This window comes from Triturus cristatus, chromosome 11 (genome assembly GCF_964204655.1).
Source record: "Triturus cristatus chromosome 11, aTriCri1.1, whole genome shotgun sequence".
NCBI classification, from domain to species: Eukaryota; Metazoa; Chordata; class Amphibia; order Caudata; family Salamandridae; genus Triturus; species Triturus cristatus.
The window spans coordinates 356,899,456-356,920,767 of NC_140594.1; the positions used below are offsets into that span (position 1 = coordinate 356,899,456).

General features: G+C 44.5%; 1 protein-coding gene across 1 annotated transcript in view; it reads left to right on the forward strand.

Annotated features, from left to right (window-relative positions):
- Positions 1 to 21,312, forward strand: part of KREMEN1 (kringle containing transmembrane protein 1) — a 366,592-nt gene that overhangs the window by 207,293 nt on the left and 137,987 nt on the right. Inside the window, exon 3 of the mRNA XM_085633315.1 lies at positions 6,995 to 7,086. Coding sequence (XP_085489441.1) covers positions 6,995 to 7,086 — 92 coding nt within the window. The remainder of the gene's footprint in view (positions 1 to 6,994; positions 7,087 to 21,312) is intronic.

Below are 21,312 nucleotides of genomic sequence, written 5' to 3' on the forward strand. Positions count from 1 at the left end.
GGTGGATCAGATGATGCGGGCCTCCGTCATGTCTGAGTTCAGTTTAAGGCGGCTATTCATCATCCATTCGGCGATGGCCTTCATTCCTTCGTGGAGGCTGGATTTGGCGGTGGCGTGAGGTTGGATTTGGCGTGAGTTTCAGCTATTGACGTTGCAAATTACAATGCCTTTTATTTTAGTTTTCGTTTTTAAAACATAAATAAAAGGCATTGTCATTTACAATGCCAATAGCTTAAACTCGCGTAAATGCGAGACCTATTGCATTGCAAACGCTTGTTTAGGACTTGTGTCCTGATAGTAATGCAGTTCCCAAGCCCTACGTTACTGCCCAGGCTCAGTCTTTTGTTTTGTGGCCAGCTGCAAAGCTGAAACTTCTCTCTCCTTCCTCGCACCCCTGTATGTCACCTTCTTACAGTCTCTTCATGCTGCTCCAAGTTAACAGGAATAGAGAGTTGTGTTATTGAAGCAAGCCATTCTGTTTTGCAGAAGTGAACCCACTCGGGCACGCCGCTATACACACTTCTGTATTGGCCACCTCATACCAAGTACTGTGGCTGCCAGGGGTGGGTGGGGTCTCACTTGCCATTTGAATTTGTACACTTGCAGCCTATTTAGAGACCAAGACCCAGTTTATGGGGATTCAGGGGGCTACCTCCACTGCTTCTGCAGTGCTGCACACTGCAATCGCCGCCGAGGACAGGGGTGAAGCAGGACCGAGGGATATGCTGCGATGCGCACACAGAGTATGCTAGTATCACGCAGCACTGGGTCAGCTCTCTGTTTGCTGACATAGCAGAAAGTACAGCTGTGGAACAGGGCGGTTGGACACCAGTATGCTCGCCACCCCACGTGTGAATCAGTTCCTCCTTGCTGCCGGATGTTGAGTCCTTGTTTGCATGATGGCAGAAGACAGAGGCAGGTATGTATCCTGCAATACCAATATCCTGACCACCACATTTTCTCCTTTACTATTGAGGGAGATAGTCTACATCCATGCGTCCAGGTACTCCCCCTCACTGGAATGCGCTGCTCCGCCCCTCACCTCCGGTCCAGGTGTAGAGTCCAGTGTCCTGGCTGGACTCTCTCTTGCAGAGCTCCAGTGTCCTTAAGCCATGGGACACTGTACGGGGCATCAACATATGAGAATTATTTCTTAAATCAGACTCAAATCCGGGAGTTACCCATACCTAGGGTGAAGTGTCCTAAGATCAAAAGATCTGTGTACTAAGCACTCCATAAACGGTCAATATGTGCAATGTCGTGGCATAAAATAACAGGATTATTACAAGTGTACAATAATAGGTGTATTAATACCCTGGTCTCTGCTGACAACTAAATGGGCTGTTGAAGTGGAAACAGACGATTTTTGATTCGGGGTGGTAATGAGCGTCAAGAAAATGACCAGAAAAACATTAGGCTTTGGATGTTTTAAATCACAAAAAGAAGTGATGCTCTGGCGCGGGCTGAAGGGGCATCGGATGAGGGCCGTTGATCTAATTCTCTGTGATCCTTTTCTGAGCGAAAGCAGTTTAAATCATTCTCTGTGTACGAAAAGAGATTTAAAAAAACAGAGATGTTAACTAACGTATTTCGTTCAGCGTTAAACTGACAAAAGAAAGATAGGGCGCAGTTTATAGGGCATCTCTCATTGACAGACAATCCGTATTGGAGTACTGTCACATTTATCAATCAATCAATCAATCAATCAATCAATCAATCAATCAATCTGTTCATTTGTAAAGCGCACTACATACCCGTGAGGGTTTCAAGGCGCTGAGGGGGGGTGCTGCTGCTACTGGTCGAACAGCCAGGTCTTGAGTCGTCTCCTGAAGGTCAGCAGGTCTACGGTTTGTCGTAGGTTGAGGAGGAGAGTGTTCCAGGTCTTGACGGAGAGTCGACTGTTGAGAAAGGCTGGGCCGGTTTTGTGGAGTGCCTTGTGTGCGTGGACCAGGAGCTTGAAGGAGATTCTTCTGACATCAGGGAGCAAGTGCAGGTACCTCAGGTGGGGGGTGATGTGGTCGCAGTGTGGGACGTCAAGGATTAGGCATGCAGAGGCATTCTGGATTCTTTGCAGTCTGTTGATGAGCTTGGACGAGGCTCCGGCGTAGAGGGCGGTTCCGTAGTCGAGTCTGCTGCTGACTAGGGCCTGGGTGACTGTTTTCCTTGTGATTATTTCTACGAATGATTACGTGGCACACACGAAGCAGAAAAGTCAGTCTCTGTGGTCTGGCTCAGCATGTCGGATGTGTAACAGAAAGGAATCTCTTTTTTGGTATGTAGTACCATATTTGTGTTTTGGGGAGCTCCCCCAGAATTGCACAGGATATTAATTAATATGTAATTCTGCATTTCCTACAAGAGGCAGACCTTTACCTTTCAGAAAGAATGATCAGGAGCTCTGGTTGCAAATAGGTCTGACGATATTTGGCATGACCCTAATACAAAGAAATTACAGTATGCAGACAGTAAAACAAATCAAGCACTGGCAAAGCCAATATATCACACCTTTTTCACCTATTGGCTTTTCCGATGCGTTTTGCCAATGATGTGCAGCATCGGGCAAAGAGGAAAAATGCATTTTGCTGATGCTGTATATCATTGGAAGAAAAAATAGGAAAAAGGGCACGATGATGCATCCTCATCATTTTATAGGCGCACTCATTCTCGATGACATATACAGACACATGCGTCAAACAGGAGCCTCCGGCAGGGCTCGCAGGTGGGAGGGCTGGCGCATGCGGGTGGGGGGTTATGGTGCAGCCGCGGGCTGCATAAACAAAAAGAAAATAAGAATAAATAAAACTTACTTCGCCACCTTCGGGTCCCGTGTCTTCTTTCCTGCTCGCTTGTGTCCGACTTCAGGGTGGAACAAGAAGCAGGCAGCCAGGCTCCCACCCCTAAGCCAATTGCAACACTCCAATGTAGCGTTGTAATTGGTCTGAGTGCCGCGACATGGCACTCAGCCAGGGGCAAGAGGGCAGTCCAAACAGTCATTGCGCACTCAAGAGTGGGCAAACCACTCCTCCCCTGTCCTGCTGCTCCGCAGTAAAAAAAATCATAAAATGGTAATAACTAAAAGTTATTACCATTTTATGTTTTTGCTTCTCGTACTGCGAGAAAGCAGTGAGGCGATGCTCCTCCGCCATAGCGGAGTAGCCGCCCCTAGCGTCACAGACCTGCAAACGTATAAAACAAATTCACTGTGTATATGAACAGGGGATGGCCTCCAGTACTGAGTACAGCTTGAGACATTTCTACACACAGCAACCCATGCACTAAAAAAATAAGACTTCTAAGGCAGCTGTTAATGTCCTCAAAAGATTGTACACCCCTTAATGCACTGTCGATTAACAAGAGCTAAAAACACATTCCGTGAAGGAATTTCAACCGAATTTTTTGTTCCACCTTTTGATTTCAGCTCTTCACTAGAAGACACAACATCATCTTGTGGATGGGCAGTTCTGGTGTAACCATGCATGTGTTCACATACAGAATGGTACAGGCTCCATTTTTTTTCTTTTTATCTACTTACTGATCCATGATGGTGTATGCCATTTGGATTGTTAATTAAAAAAATTATTTTAGTTACGTGAAAGTGCTCTTTGCACCATAAAGCAGCGTGGATGTGGGGGTTGGGCTGGGCCGGACTGGGAACCAAAAGCAGCCCCAGCAATTTGTTGGACCAGCCCTGGGGGGGGCGCAGTATGAAGCACTACTGCTTTTGTTACTAGGAGCCGATATTGCAGCACTGCTGCAAAACCAGCACCCAGTAACAAACTGCCCCCCCCACGCTTCAAAACCACCCCCTATCATTCCAGCCTCCCGGCAGAAATGCCTGATGCCCGCTACGGCCCGTCTGGCCCTGGGTGCGGCTCAAGCAACGAGGAGTGGTCCACTGGTGTTGGCGCAATAGATGTGTTTGAGGCAAAGCCCAAGGAAGGATGAAAAAAATACTGAAAAGGTACAGCCAGGGAGGGTGTGGGGAAACCAACGGGCGAGCTTGGTTGAAATATCAGATTATTTGTCTTTACATTACCTGCAGTATAAGAGAAATGGCTAAAATCTTTGGGCCCGATTCACAGAACTAATTTAAGACAAAATCCTAAACTTACTACCATTTTGGTATTCACAGAAGGCACTTACTCATTTTGGTATTCACAGAAGGCACTTACTCATTTCGGTATTCACAGAAGTTAGGAGTCCTAACTTTAGGACTCCTAAATGCCTTCTGTGAATACCGAAAGTCTTAAAATTAGGATTTTTCTCAGTTTAGTAGTAGTATAGTTAGGACTCCTAACTTTAGGACTCCTAAATGCCTTCTGTGAATACCGAAATTCTTAAAATTAGGATTTTTCTCAATTTAGTAGTCCTAAATTTAGGACTCCTAACTTTAGGACTCCTAAATGCCTTCTGTGACTACCGAAAGTCTTAAAATTAGGATTTTTCTCAGTCTAGTAGTGGTATAGTTAGGACTCCTAACTTTAGGACTCCTAAATGCCTTCTGTGAATACCGAAATTCTTAAAATTAGGATTTTTCTCAATTTAGTAGTCCTAAATCTAAATTTAGGACTACTAAATTGAGAAAAATCCTAATTTTAAGAATTTCGGTATTCACAGAAGGCATTTAGGAGTCCTAAAGTTAGGAGTCCTAACTATACTACTACTAAACTGCGAAAAATCCTAATTTTAAGACTTTCGGTATTCACAGAAGGCATTTAGGAGTCCTAAAGTTAGGACTCCTAACTTCTGTGAATACCGAAATGAGTAAGTGCCTTCTTTGAATACCAAAATGAGTAAGTGCCTTCTGTGAATACCAAAATGGTAGTAAGTTTAGGATTTTGTCTTAAGTTAGTTCTGTGAATTGGGCCCTTTGAGATGACTAGGACCACCGATGAGGTATGAAGGTGTGGTTTTAATGTCTTTGGGATTCTAATCTACATACTTCAGGGAGAATAAAGAGAACATCGCCTAATCTGGTCCAGTAGTAAATGAATGTTTGCTCACCTCTAGTAACGCCCCATGCTACACTGTGAAGTAGATGTGGTTCATACGCATGGATGGTCACCCGCTGCTCCTACACCCAAAGTGTACACCCTGCTTGATTAAACAAGCATTGGCATAGCCAATAGGCCTCACTATTGGGACCTTATAAGTATTTAGTTATGCAGCACAATATCCTTGGTGCGACAACATCAACTGTTGCATGGCTAAACACTTATACGGTCCCAAAAGCGAGACCTATTGGCTATGCCAATGCTTGTTCTACTTGTATTTTATCTTGCACATGTTGTTAACGTTGTGTGTTTTACTGAAATTGTGTCAGAGGGTGAATGCAAGAATGAGTCAGTAAATGGATGTATGGATGCACGAGTATGAAGATGAGTGGCAGAGTGCATATAAGAATAATTATTGAGTTCCTAGACCCATCAATTACTTCAAAAGGCACTTTCAATCATAAGCCAGGCCTACTGTCATTGTCAATGCTTGTTCTGCTCTTTTGCAATAATTTTGTGCCGTTGTTATGTTGTGCTTAAGACTACTGTCTTAATGTGCCATGGAACCGGTACAACGATTTTTGGATTCTTAGGAAAAATGATGTTTTGCCATGTTAATGCTCCTTTTTCCGAACTGAGCAAGCTCAATGGGGTTAGCTGTCTACTTTTAAAATCAGTGTGTAATATGTAGTCCCATAGTCTAATCCATCGGAGGTTTATTATAGGAACCTTTAATTCAGAACGTAACTTTTTTCAGAGACCAATGACAATTCAATATGTGGTGCACGCCGCACCAAACGGTTAATGTTACTTGCAAATAAAGTAAAGGTTTATCTTAATGCCACAGAACAGCATTTACCCATTAAACTCCGTTTGAAGCTTTAAACCAAATGAGGTTTCCAAAATGATTTTTAAAGATGCAGTAGATTACAAAAAATATGTTACTCTGCGTTTACACAGCTAAGTAGAACTGTTGTTTTTGCCTCACACACTGCGGGTGGTCATGAATGGGCACCGGAACATCCAAAGGACACAGTCTGGTTCTGTGCTGGACATCATGGATGCGCTGGTAAGCCACTGCTGGTGAGGGTAGCCTTGTTGCGTAAAGTAGTATCTGCCTGTATCTCTTCTATAGGACACATAGAAGTGTTATTTCTAGGGACACAACAGTTTAAGCTTGGATGGGACCAATAATTAAGCAAGGACACAAGAAGGTAAAATGAGAAGAGTGAAGGGCCTTACTAAGTATCTTATTTTTGATTTGTAAGGTGCCATATTGACAGATTGCTGTGAAGCGTGAGTGTACTTAAAAATTAACATTAAGGCTCCCAATTCAACTCCAACCCCAAAAGTGAGCAACCTGAAGGGTAAGTATGAGTTTATGGTGCTGGTAGGTTAGTTCATTAGACGAATGCTTTATAAGGATGTCTCCTGTTGGCTTTGAAGGTAGCAGTGCTGCAATCACACTGCCATGGCGTATGGATAACTACACACATCCCATTTCTACAATCTGAGGGTGCTTGTGACTGATTTGCCTGGTATAAAAGCACAAGCATTGTGGCACCGGCACTTTACTTTGAACATTAAAAGTAAAGCGCGGGTGCCGCGATTATAGTAAAAGTAAAGAAATAGATGTTTTTTTCTATTTCTTTACTTTTGCTATAATCTCTGCACCCGCGCTTTACTTTTAATGTTCAAAGTAAAGCACGGGTGCAGCGATTATAGCAAAAGTAAAGAAATAGAAGTTTTTTTCTATTTTTTTACTTTTGCGAAAGTGAAAGTGATCGTGATCGCGAGGGTGAAAGACAGTTGGCGGCCAGCTGTGCGCGTGCATGCTCACGTGAATGCAAGTGCTAGGCCTTCCAGTAGCACTTTGAAAACTCACCTTCTAAATGTCTCGCAGACAGCGCATGCGCACTGACTCAGCGAGACCTAAAAAAATTAATGGCCTTCGGAAAACACCACACCTGAGCTCTGACGACATTGTTTTTCTCTTGCAGGAACCCTGACGGTGACGTCAGCCCCTGGTGTTACATTGCAGAGCAAGAAGACGGTGTGTACTGGAGGTACTGTGAGGTGCCGACCTGTCGAAGTAAGTAGACTTTCAGCAGATCATCTGAATGTATCTCAGCACCAGCCACAGTATATGTAAAGCAAAGAAAATGAAGAGTAGGACCAAGCTCACATCCGCTTCAAGGGTGTGAAAGATACATATGTTTCCAAGCAAGCATTTTTTGCTTTTTAATACTGGTGAAAAGCATCTTAACACAGAGAAGGAACCCCTCTCAGGGTTTGTGTGATAAATTCAAGACCCATGGGGGAACAAATGCACAGACTAGGACACAACACATTTCACACACCTAATGTAGCCCACATACACAATACAGCCAACTATTGTGCAGCCCAAAACAACATTAAACACTAAAAACAATTTGCACAATCTTTCAACAGAACACGAGACAGAACACTGCACATACATATAACACATCAGCTGCCACCATACTTTCAAAAGCACTGTCCAACATGAAGCCCACAGACTTATATCCAACGCAACACATTGGGCAGCACTCCCACGCACCTCCAACAATGCCCAGATTAACCTAGTTCTGGTACCCAAAAGCACCTGCTACCAAGAAACACAATATACCCATCTCCAACTCCTGCTAGGAAATGGACATAAAAAAAGACCTAGGAGCATTATTGGCAGCTAACAGAGGGCTCCGGCCATGTTGAATCCAAAAATCATACACCTACATTTTCATCAATAAGACCAAGACAAAACTGGTACTGTGACTGGAACACCATACCGCAACACAGCATCACAGGCTGGATCTGATCCTGGTTACTGTGGGATACCTCGATGGGAAAAAATGGTTCAATTGGACACAAAATGAAGACCGACAGAAAGGTAATTCAAATTATTTGATACAAAGTAACTGAGAACAGCTTCTAATAAGTAGATGTGTTCTAAATGGTGAAAACACTGGAGCCGCATTAAGCATGGAAACATGTGAGGGTAGATATAGAACCCCGGGTTAATCTGTTCCCTCCTAGTCCTACCTCTACATGGGAAAGATCCTGCAAGTTAGTAAAATATATTCAAGCTCACTCTGTAACATTGCTCCCCTGTATCTACTCTCGCCATAGCTCATCAGCGATGCCTTGCTCGCCTGCTGGTCTCATGCTACTTTGTATTCAGACTAAGATAACACAAATTTCGCATTCCGAAGGGCGTCCAGCAGGACTTCTTCAGCTTCATATCCCATGCCAGCCCATGCGATGCAGCAGATGGCTAATGCCCCGAGTACTCACAGCAAAGTAGTTCATTATGACTTTGTAATTGGAATTTAGGTATAAACCTTCATAAGAGCTAAATCGTATCACTGTTTCAGCGGGCCCAAAAATCTATTTCAAGCCGCCTTTAATATTGCACCGCTTCACGTCTGCCCATGGCTTTCTGAAGTTTCTCCAAGATTCGGCCTTGTGCATCTAGCAGCTCCTCATTCCTAGCACATTGTACCCCAATAATATCGTCCAATAGGTGCACAGTGCACCCCCAATTCTGCCGCTGCGTGGGTTTCAGCAGTCAGTGACTTGAATCACACTGCTCCCTAATACGGCAGCATGTGAGGTTAGAAACCAGTGAACAGAAGCACAGTTCACAATAATGCAGCAGTTTCAGTGGTTTAGCCGCCACTGACATCAAGAAGTGCGCCCCCACTGTATACGTTTGAATGATTCATTCAACATGCATGGAAATGGCTTCCCATGCTGTTTCATGACCATTCCATTAGCTATCGAGGCAGTGCAGACCTCTATCATCCACTAGAAAATCCAGTCACATTTCCAACCACTCAATAGGAACGACATTGGCTTTGTATCAAAGATAGGGTTCAATTCAAGATCTGGACCCTTGCATGTAATGGCTGTAATCAAGCTATCCTGGCTGAAGAGAGGTGATACCCCGAAACCGGTCCTAGGATGCTTGTTTCCAGTCCAGGGAGGACCTGGCTTGGCAGTTCGGGCTGGACTGTTCCCATGAGGTACAGGGTCAAGACTGATTTGCATTTGGCTGGGTTCAAACTGAAATGGCATGGTGAGCAAAAAAAACATGGATTTAGGCCCAGATCTCTGTACTAGGGTGAATGTATGACATTGTTCTGCATTCTGTCCATCAACTGTTGTTTTTTCAGCTAATCTGACCATCATATCCGGCAATCCTTTTCAATATTTAAGGGGACAAAAAAAAATCTGATCTACAATTCTTTATACGTGGAAACTCCTAGATTCAAGATAGTCCAAGGACTATGCTAAACCTTCACCGTGTTGAATCACTCTTCTGGAACTCTATTACTGTGACCAGAGAACGGAACCCACCCTCTCTCCTGGTGTTCGAGAAACAACTAAAAAATGACCTCTTCTATGTATTCCGGATTGAATATCCTCCAGTGAATGCAGAGGCCACTCCACAAAGTAAAGATCTGCTTTAACTGTGCTCCATCTGATCATTTTCATCAATGTATCTTGTCATTTTCACCTTGTGGTGGAGTGCACTAGCACTATGTAAAACTGTTAAATAAGGAATTTAAGCCATAACATGTTTAGAGTACATGGAAATTCTCTTTTAAAAATCAGCTGTAAAGATGCTATTAAAAAGTACTGACACTGACCACTGATCATAGGCAGCAAACAACCATACGCTGCTCCTGTAATTCCTGCACACGACTTCTCCCACATGCTGTACATAGAACTAATGCTAGAAGGGAGGACAGATTAGACTCCCAATGTCCCTAGTTCCTCAAATTAGTCTCCAGCTCAGTTTTTGCTTTAGCACGATGTTCAGTCCTGTAACAAGGACTATAGCGCGGGCCGGGGAGGAGGATCGGGTCCTGCTGCAACACTTGGCAGAGGGTGCTACTGTCCATGTCCAACAACAGCAGCCTGACATCCAAAAGGAACATGTAGGGAAGAGCTTGGACTAACTCCAGCAGAGTGTTCTGTTTCTCAGCCCCTGCCAACTTAGAAGGGTTTAGTGTGCGCATCTCTGGTTGCTCCAGGCCCCTGCCTGGACTTGGTTAGGACAATTTTTGAGTATTTACACTCCCTGAGTTAGTTTACAATTTGCCTGTGATTGTTCTCTTTTCGGAATGTAAACTGGCGAGCGTTATAATTGGCGTAACAATGGCCTAAAACCCCTTATGACGTGAAAGCACATGGCATGTGACCAGTCTTTGTCTGTTTATGATTTATTCTTTGCCCACATTGTTTATCTCCAGCACAGCTGGCTCCCACGGTGGGTATCAATTCAAGATGGTCAACAAAAGGGCTGCTTCCCAGAGCAAAGCCTGGCTTGTTCTCTTTGAGATTAGCATGTCATGGACCTTGAAGCGCCAATCAAAGCAAGCAAGCAATTTGCCATGCTGCAGAGCGTCAGATGCAACAACTATTTCTGAGAGTGCTGCGATGAAACAAGCTCCTCTACTATAGCCTTCATCGCGTGAAATCACCTGTGAATCTGAGGACACCGAGAGTTGCGACGAGAGAAAGACAAACGACCATCCCTCTTTCTTCCCTTCTATTGTGGTCTGCTTCCTGGGGCCATTCTAGTGCTGCGTGCTGATCCAGGTTCAAAGCAAAGGGCTGTTTAGGAAGTCATAAAGATAATCAAATATAAAAAAGATTTAAAGGTATTGGCAGCAGGTAAACAATTCTGGCCTGATCAAAATATTTCTCTGCTTGCTGGAATACCAAGAAATCTAGCTAGCGTTCAACTCAGTTCGGATCCAACACCGCTGTCACTCCTTGTGTTGCTTCTCCGCACTTTTAGAAATCTATTACCCGCTGGAAGGGCCACTTCAGGGAAAGCACAACCTGTCTTAGAGGATTGTGAAGCATGTCATTTTCAGTCATAGCTGAAATCTTTGTAAAACCTTTCTTAGCATTAGATGTAATCGCTCAACGCTCATGAAGATCATGGGTCAACATCTGTCATCGTTTCCACTCACACACTGGCCTACCAAGAATAGTACATCCATTCCAACTGGTGGTCCTTGTATGATACTCAAAACACTCCAAATTTATGAGTCAACCTGGAAGATATGATAATTATGGGTCTGTCTCTCCTCCAATTCAGATCTCATGAAGGTTTGGTATCCATTTTACCTGCAGCGTGGAACGTGACGGTCTGCACTATCATTAGCAGAAAGTTCACCTTATGTTGATCTTCAGATCTACCACTGAGCATCTGTTCTATGACCAGCCAAGGAAAAAATATTCCAAGTCAGATGCAATTGTTTCATTACCAGGCTGATCTCCTAACTTCATCTCTGCTAACAGCTTGGTGGCTTCTCCTCTCTCCATCTCCTTCACACACACAGCTCTGTTAGCATACACAGCTCCGCTCTCCAACTCTGCAGGTGTTCCATCCGCACACTGTCCTGCTTGCTGCTTGTCCTCCTCCCACTGAATGCAACTTCCCATTCCGTAACACTAACAACCACACTTTATCACCATTACACATGGTCAGTCACCTGTTCCTTCTTAACAAAGTGATAAATTAGTAGCTTCCATTTCATGGAGGCTGCATACACTTATTGAAAGCAGTACTCGCCTCTTTATAAGTGCCTTATTCAACTACCTATGACTATTCTACACAAACCATACATTGTGCCAAATCGTGGACAAACTGGCACACAACACCTCATACTTAAAAAATCCAAAAGAAACGCCGTCCAGTTAAATATTCAGTTAAATGACAAAGTGAAGGTTTAGAGCTACTAAGTAGAGAATGGAAAAAGCGTCGGTGGGACACACCTCCTTGAGCTGCCTTCTAAGAGATCTACAGATCTCCCTGCTGCAGTCTATTGTGCCCTCCGCTAACTCAGATCTGGCTGGCGCAGTCTGAACTCCTTTAGTTCAAATTTCCGCGGTGCAGTCTGCCCTCCCCTTGTTTCTATTACCCTGTCGCAGTCTCTGTACCCAGCTCACATCTCCCTGGTGCAGACTGCTATCCCCTAGCTCAGATCACCCTGGCACCCTAGCTCAGATCCCCCTGGGGTGGTTTGCTACCCCTAGCTCAGATATCTCTGGTTCATTCTGCGCTCTCTAGCTCAGATCTCCCTGGCGCAGTCTGCTGTCCCCTAGCTCACATCTGCCTGGCACGGTTTATGCCCCCTAGGTCAGATATCTCTGGTTCATTCTGCGCCCTCTAGCTCAAATCTCTCTGGCATCGGCTGCTGCCCCTAGCTCATATCTCCCTGGTGGAGACTGTGCTCCCCTAGCTCAGATCTCCCTGGCACAGTCTGTGGTCCCCTCGCTCAGATCTCCCTGGCACAGTCTGCGCTCCTCGAGCTCAGATCTCTCTGGCGCGGTTTGCGCCCTCTAGCTCTGATCTCCCTGTCGCAGTCTGCTGTCCCCTAGCTCACATCTCCCTGTCGCAGTCTGCTGCACTCCCCTAGCTCAGACCTCTCTGGTGTGGTTTGCTCCCCCTACTTCAAATCTCTCTGGTTCATTCTGCGCCCTCTAGCTCACATCTCCCTGGCACAGTGTGCAGTCCTCTAGCTCAGATCTCCCTGGCGCGGTTTGCTTCCCCTAGCTCAGATCTCTCTGGTTCATTCTGTGTCCTCTAGCTCACATTTCCCTGGCACAGTGTCCTGTCCCCTAGCTCAGATCTCCCTGGCGCGGTTTGCTCCCCCTAGCTCAGATCTCTCTGGTTCATTCCGCGCCATCTAGATCAGATCTCCCTGGCGCAGTCTGCTGTCCCCTAGCTCAAATCTCCCTGGTGCGGTTTGCACCCCCTAGCTCAGATCTTCCTGGCGCAGTTTGCGCCCCCTAGGTCAGATCTCTATGGTTCATTCTGTGCCCTCTAGCCCACATCTCCCTGGTGCAGTCTGCTGCACTCCCTTAGCTCAGATCTCCCTGGCGCGGTTTGCTCCCCCTACCTCCAGGGCTCGAGTCGGGGTACCACGTGGGTGGACGGCGTCCCCCCACTTATTTTACCAGGTTTTTCCTGGTGGACGCCGTCCCCCCTGCCCAAAAGCTGGACAGCATTGTGTGAGCAGAGAGCCCGGGTGGGAGGGAAGTTTCCCGTAAATTACCAAAGATATGCTAATATTTGTAATTGGAGACTTTAAGAGGCACCGGTGGTGTGTGCAGGCTGGAGTGATTGGGAGGCGGAGCGAGCAGGCGTTGGCGGTTAACCCCTTCGGCGCTCATGACGGAACGGTTCCGTCATGAGCGTCGGTTGAGCTGTGCTCATGACGGAACCGTTCCGTCATGACCACGCCCGCGCAAGCAGCGCTCAGCACAGCGGGGGAATCCGCCCCGCATGGAAGGGGTTAAAGCTTGGAATGTGTGTCCTTCTGTATCTTGTGCACTTTTGAGCACTTCGTTGTGCAACTGGGGCACCCCCTCGGGGGAGTGGGGGGTAGGGGGGGTTGCAAAGGACATCGAGGAACAGACCAGGGGTAGCAGTGCTGTGAAATGCCCCGTCATCTAAAGGCATATGAATACTCATGAGATTCCTGTTGTGACGTCACTTCCGGTGACAGCGTCCCCCCACTTCTTTTCATGAGATTCCTGTTGTGACGTCACTTCCGGTGACAGCGTCCCCCACTTCTTTTCATGAGATTCCTGTTGTGACGTCACTTCCGGTGACAGCGTCCCCCCACTTCTTTTTTTAGGACTTGTGCCCTGCCTACCTCAGACCTCTCTAGTTCATTCTGCTCCCCCTAGCTCAGATATCTCTGTCGCAGTCAGCTGTCCCCGAGCTCACATCTCTCTGGTGCAGTCTGCTGTGTCTCCCCTAGCTCCCATCTCCCTCGCGCAGTCTGCTGTCCCTCAGCTCAGATGTCCCCGACACAGTGCGCCCCCTCCCCCTCCGCTGAGAGTAGCCTCGCCTTCACCGCATGCCCAGACGGTGCTCTCTCTTTGAGCTCAGCCTCTGTCTGCAGCCGCAGCTGTTCTTCACTTGCCAGCTCCGAGGCTCTGCTAAAATTTCGGAAGAACCCTGGCCAAATCCCACGAGCCCTTAAAAGACGTTAAATGTGTGTTTTGTTCTACTGGTGCCAAATAGTTTAGCAGGGATTGGACACAGATGAAGGCGGGTCAGGCAGCCTGGGAATTCTCTTCCCTTCGTTTGACATTGTTCCATTCAAACGTGAATATAGTGCTGCAGAACGGCGCAGCGGCGCTCACAAATCTAGCGGACAGGTGTGTGTCCTCTCACGAATCCGACACCACGCACCCTTCCTCGCACCCAACCCTCCTCTCACACCGCTCTTTTGCAAGAAATCAATTTACTTTTGTAGCAGAACGATTCGTTCTGAATACTTCCAAGGGCAGGATTTGGGGGGCGAAATCTGCGTGGAAGGCGTTTCGCTGCAAAATCTGTACAAATCGATTTTAGTTTAATTGAATTGTATATGCAAATCACCACTTTGTGTAGTGTTACATTATATATAATGTGAAACAATGAACAATCCACCAACAGTGCGATTTACCAAAAGTTCGGTTTGTGCTTTAGAAACACATTAATAAGCATTTACAAAAGCATTAGGTTTCACCTTGCCAAACGCAGACCCAACTAGGCCTGGGCCAAAATTCCGTTCCGTTCGTGGAAATTGCGATAATTTGGCATTTTCGCGTTCCGCGGAAAGCGCGAAAATGTCGAAATTTCCGCATTCTGCAGCTTAGCGATAATTTGTATCTTGCTCGCGCTGTAAAATTATACATTCTCACGTGCGCGCGATCTCCTTACCTGAATCCCCGCGTTCACCGACAAGTTTTCCCGATCCGGTCGCGTTCTCCACGAGATGTTGGATTGTTGGTAGCCATTTGCGCTGTCTCGCGACAGTTCGCGCCCGCAGTAACGTCATGCGTCGCACGATCACGTCTTTCTTCTCGCGATCATGCACCGCGAGACAAGTGAAAACAAGATGGGCGCGCCCACGAGCAACCGCATGGGTAAGTTGGCAAGCCGCGACCACGCAGAAAATACCGCGAACGGGCGGGAAAAAAACTTTTGCATCTTCGTGATATTTCCGCGTGTTTGCGGAGATTTTTAACATTTTCGCGATAATTTGTGAAAGTGAATTTCGCAAATTCCGCCCACCCCTAGACCCAACCCAACACTCGTATATTGGCAAAGACAAGTCTTTTTGGAGAGATGGTTGATAAATATTTAAAATAGTGTATATGTTACATATGTTCACTTATACTGGTCCGGTCTTTGTTGTCCCCGTTTGAATTTTAATGTATCCGAAATGATTTACAGTGACGCTTTGGCACCATCACAACATGGATGCCGTAATATGCCAGCAACACCCCAATGAACCCAGGGCCAGATGTGTGGTAGGCTGGGCACTTTTGTGTCATGCTTTGCCACAATATTGCTAGATATGTAAAAAAGAGAGAGAGAGACCCCTTGTTGTAGCCAAGGGAGTACGGTACTCTTGATAAGTAAAACAAATATTCCCTTGGGTTATGAAAGGAACAGGATACAAGGTTCAACTCACAATTAGGTCGTACCTCACAAGGCGCACAATAATACAATTCGTCAAGGAAAATCCCACCTAATATTTGAATCAATTGCTAAATAGCACTGAAGTTTTACAAAATTATTTTATTATTAAAAAACTGATTACAATGTTACAATTTCAATACACTTCCAATCTATCACAGTTTTATACAAAACCATTGATAAAAACAATTCATAAAAACAATAAATGTAAAATCCCCAATTACAATCAGTTTACACAATATAATATGACATAAAAAGAGAACAATGTTTAGACAGTATACTTTCTTTCAAAGGAACATATCCTATGGGACAGTTTAGAAACCTGGCCTGGATACACTCATTTTCGTATCTGTAGGTCCAAGTTTTCCCTTGGATTATGTACAATGATGCGTCGACGCGTTTCGATGGGTTTGATTAATATTCCATCATTATCAAGACAATAGTTAGTTTGTTTCTCTCTGTATTCCTTATTAGATACAATAAGGAATACAGAGAGAATAAGGAATAAGGATTACAGAGAGAAACAAACTAACTTTTGCCTTGATAAAGATGGAATTATAATCAAAGCCATCAAAACGCGTCGACGCATCATTGTACATAATCCAAGGGAAAAATTTGACCTGCAGATACGAAAATGAGTGTATCCAGGCCAGGTTTCTAAACTGTCCCATAGGATATGTTCCTTTGAAAGACAAAGTATACTGTCTAACCATTGTTCTCTTTTTATGTCATAGTATATTATGTAAACTGATTGTAATTGGGGATTTTACATCTATTGTTTTTATGAATTGTTTTAATCAATTGTTTTGTGTGAAATTGTGATAGATAGGAATTTTAACATTGTAACCATTTTTTTAATAATAAAAGATTTTTGTAAAACTTCAGTGCTATTTAGCAATTGATTCGAATATTGGGTGGGATTTTCCTTGACGAATTGTATTATTGTGTGTCTTGTGAGGTATGACCTAATTGTGAGTTGAACCTTGTATCCTGTTCCTTTCATAACCCAAGGGAATATTTGTTTTACTTACAATATTGCTAGAACCATCACTGTGCCGTATATGCCAACAATATTCACCGTTGTACATTGGATGCTTACTGTCTGCTAAGAATTACCACCAAACTGCCAGGGCTGAAATTATGCCATGGGTGGGTACCACTCTGCCAAGGAGGCACTCAATATGTAAAGAGTAACAACACAGGGCGTGACCTGGCCAAAGAAATAAAAGTATAATTACTCTTTGGCTCCATGCCACTGGCCCACAAACATCATCATGCATAAAAACAGCAATGGAGTCCCCCAAATATTTTGAGAGCTGTAGAAAGCGAGAGTGAAATCATGTAAAGACAATGGCTTGCCGGTTCTCATTTTCTAACCCGAATTGCAGTTGGCGGGAAGCAAGTTCTAGTGGGCAAGATGGTGCTGACTAATGCTGGACTGGGAACCAAAACCGTCCCTGGCAAATAGCTCGGCCAGCCCCCGGGGATGGGGGAGAGAGGGTGGGTTTCTGCTAGTTGGAAGCCGTTGCTGCTTTTGTTACAGGGGACGATATTGCTGCTATGCTACAAAACCAGCTCTGGTAACAAAAACGGCCCCAGGGGTCCAAAACTGGTCCCCACCCTAGCAGCCCACCAGGGAAATGTGCGGTGCCCGCTACGGCCAGTCCGGCCCTGGTGCTGACGCATAAAGCCATGTCAGATGGAGCTGTTGGTGAGCGTTGGCTTGTGGTTCCTACCTTTCTCCCTGCACCTGCCAATGTGGATGGCTTATACTTTGGAGTGGGGTCAACTGGAGGACTGCAGGGACATGGTCCCCTGTGGTGGGCACAACACAATATAGTGCCTAGGGTGAGCGGAGTGGCGTTGATCTTCCCCTCAATCCTGGCGGTGTGTGTCAGCATTGGAAGGGCGAGTGGTACGTTCAAGGGCACTAGTACCAGCATCACTAAACTGGGGTCAATTAACATCAACTCTTGATGGGGCGCGGATGTGATCTCACTGCCTATGCTTTTGACAAATTTCCCTCCCTTCGGAGACTTAAAACTACAAGCAAGTTAGAAACACCAGCCAGAACTACTACAACTCGTGAAACATCAACCACCACCACAAATAATGAGTAAGATTACAAGAACTGAGGTCCATTAAAAGTACAAGGCAGGGCAGCTGAAGAATTAATTTCCCACATGAAGAATTATAAAATCTAACTGCAATAGACAAATAACTATTTAAGGTTTGTGTCCTTATTTCTCGCAAGCAATGTTCTTACACTGTTTTACTGGTTGCTGTCTGTCTGGAACCCGTGGTTTTCTCTCTAGGAGATTCTCCCTTACCTTGTCCCTCCTTGATGTTGTTATTTTTACACATGTCGCCTTTATCATTGTATAAAGCTCTGATACCTGCAAGGGTCATGTTTGCACCATATAAATCGTTGTAAATAAATAAATAAGCTTAAAAGTTGCATAGGGTGGAGTAAGTTTCGAACTCTATCCGGGGAGTGGGATTTGGGAATTGTTGAATTTGGTATGGATATTGACATGCTAATGAATAGCAAGGCTAAAGCATTGAGAGATCTGGGCATGGAAATAGCTGGTCCTAGATGTAGATTTATACCCAGGAAGTCCCCGCCACCACCAGATTGGTACAATAACAGCAAAACATAATCAGTGTAAACCACAGACCGGATAAATGCCTCTTCCCAGGTTTCATGTTTTATGTCATAGCTTGGAATGTGAGATATGGAAACCCCATAAAACATATAGAATATATATATAAATACTTAAGACGCAGACATTTATAGATAGCATGCCTCTATGAAACACACTTAACTGAAGCAGACCTATTTATAAAAGATGCAAATGAGATGGGAGTAAATATTTGCCACTTACACCTTCAGCTGATGCCACAGGATTATTGATATACGCAGGACCAGGAGTCTCACTACAAATTCAGACACAATCCCTTGATTTGGAAGGCAAGCACATAATCTTAGTAGGTTCCCTGGATAGCCAACATTCGTTTTCCCACTATCAACCAAATACAGTTTCTAGATCCACTAATGCCAGGTAGAGACCACAAACAAGAGGCATCTTGAGAGGCGACTACAACCTGGTCCATGGTGTGGACTTTGACAGAAGGACTTCCCTGCTACACTGAGTTCAGGGTCAAACGAACGGACGCAAATTCAGCATATGGTTTCAACAACGACAAATGCTGTATATGTGGAGGTAAGCACAGCCCGATCACAAGAGAGTAATCGTTTTACTCCCAAGTACATGAAATGCACATTAGATTAGAGATGGTCCTAGGAAACCTTCAGGTCAGCACACGATCACGAATCTTAGAATTCCAGGAATGTAATCAGATCACAAATCACTATTAATGACAGTAGAATGGAGTAGAACCTGACCAAACCTATATGGAGATTCCAAGTTGAAGTTCTAATAGCACTGCTTACAGAAAAACTATGGGCAAATATATTGATCAATTCTTTGGAGAAAATTAGGGGTTAACCCAGAGCAACGCAATTGAAAAGAACACATTTAAGGTGGTGCCGAGAGGGCACTGCAAAAAACCTCATTTGGGATCCGGCACATGCTTGTGACAGAAATATCAGAGTCGGAGTGACTGATGAGAGAGCTAAAAATAAGGGCAACCATAGTGTTGCTTCTCTCCCTGTGAATGCGCATGCAGCACATGCTGGGTACTTAGACAACATTTAAACATTTTGACTACAAAGAACACATAGACAGCAAATAGGTAGGGCATATTATGGAACTCTGGCAGGTTATGGAACTCCCTGCCAGCATCCATCAAAGACAGCCCATCCCTGATGCATTTCCGTAGAAAGATAAAGACCTGGCTGTTTGATCAAGAATAGTTACCGGCTTAACCTCGGGAATACCTTCAAAGTTTCTAGCGCCGAGACGCCTACGGGCAATTGTACGCGCTGTATAAATCTAAAAAATAAATAAATAAATATTGCTGGCCTGGCTAGTGAAACCAGAAATTTCCAGGCCACTCATAAGAGCTATTTATGCAGATGAAGAACATATACTGAAAGCACAAGCAAATGTTAACAAAACATTCCATAACTACTAGACAGGTTTATACGCTACTTCACCAAACCGAGAACTCTCTTAAATATAAGCATACTTAGATAACATCCAGTTGCCCAATTAATGCCACAGTAATACAAATCCCTTAACTCGACACTCTCTGTGAACAAAATCAAGTTACCCATTGACGAGTTCGCGATAGCCTGGACTCCAGGGTCTGACAGGCTTACCCTAGACTTTTACATGAGCTGACCCCTAGATAGTTAACAATGTGCAAAGAAACACAACAAAAAGGTGCGATCCCATATCCACCAAGGAATAATTGATGGTTGTTCTATCAAATGCAGGCTGTGACTCACTAGATGTGCAATCATACCGCCCTCTTTCACTCCTCAACACAGAATGCAAACTATTAGGGAAGGCACTAGTTTATTGCCGATATTGCCTGAAACTGGATATCATGAATGGTATGGGTGTTAACCACGTGGCAACACCTTTGTTAGCCTGATACAATTGCTCCATTTGATGGATGAAAGATGGGTCAACACCAACTTTAGGGATGGGTATTTTCTGTATCAATAGATACAGAAAAAGCCTATGCCACCCTTCTCTGTCCCTACCTATTAAAACGGCTCAAAAGGGTGGGAATGGGAACAGAATTTCTAAAATGGATGGGTCTTTTATATGTGGAACCAAAGGCCTGGGTGTCCACCGACCATGTGATATCACAAAGACAGCTTAAAAGCAGGGACTCCAGGTGGGGTGCCCATTGTCCCCAATATTATTTTAATTAGCCATGGAACATGTTAAGAAATAAAGAGCCTGAAATTGGAATATAACTTGCAAATGGACAGCTGATAATCTCACTCTATGCAGATGACACGCTTTTATATTTGTGACATCCAGAGACTGACATAACTGAAAGGACAAATATCCCAAAGGGGTTCAGGACAGTAACTGGAGTGAGTCAAATGGGAAAAATCTAACATATTCCTGCTGAGACTAGTAAACGAGGATAAATACACACATATCACAGGCACACCACTTGGATGGGAACGGGAAACAGTCAAACATCTTGGTATGCAAATTTACCATTACAATGAGAAAGTTTGAACAAGTAATCTTGGCAAGCCCATAGCAGCGATTAAATGGGAAAACTTTAAACTGCTACAATAATAATGGCGCAGAGACTGCTATATTGCTTTATGGCATTGTAGATCATGCTCAATAGAACATTCTGCAAAGAACTACACATGCTAAAAGCGCAATTGATGTGGGACAATGAATGAAAAATGATACCCATTGGAAAAATACAGAGACCCTTATTATACAGGTGTGGACTGGGGGGTCCCAAACTGTGAAATATATTATTTATCGGCACAACTTCAATGGGCGATAAGATGATTTGGAGATTCAAAACACAAAGTGTTAATAACAGTAGTGGATATAAACACCACACTGGTCTTATTCACTACAATTTATGGTGCACAACCGCCCGAGGTTCCCCTGCAAAAAACAGCTTATTAACATAAACGTGTACAAAATATAAAGGATAGAGGGAAGCACTCCTAGAAAAGTGCATTCAAATTCAATGTTAACAGTCCATGTTGTTTGTAGAAACTTCTACATTCCTCTTCTGTGGTAAATAAAAATTCCTTTACCGGGACTGAATTTGATACAGGAACATAGAAAAATAGCTCGATAAAATGAGAGGCAGAATCCGTGGTATTAGAGGTTCGGAATG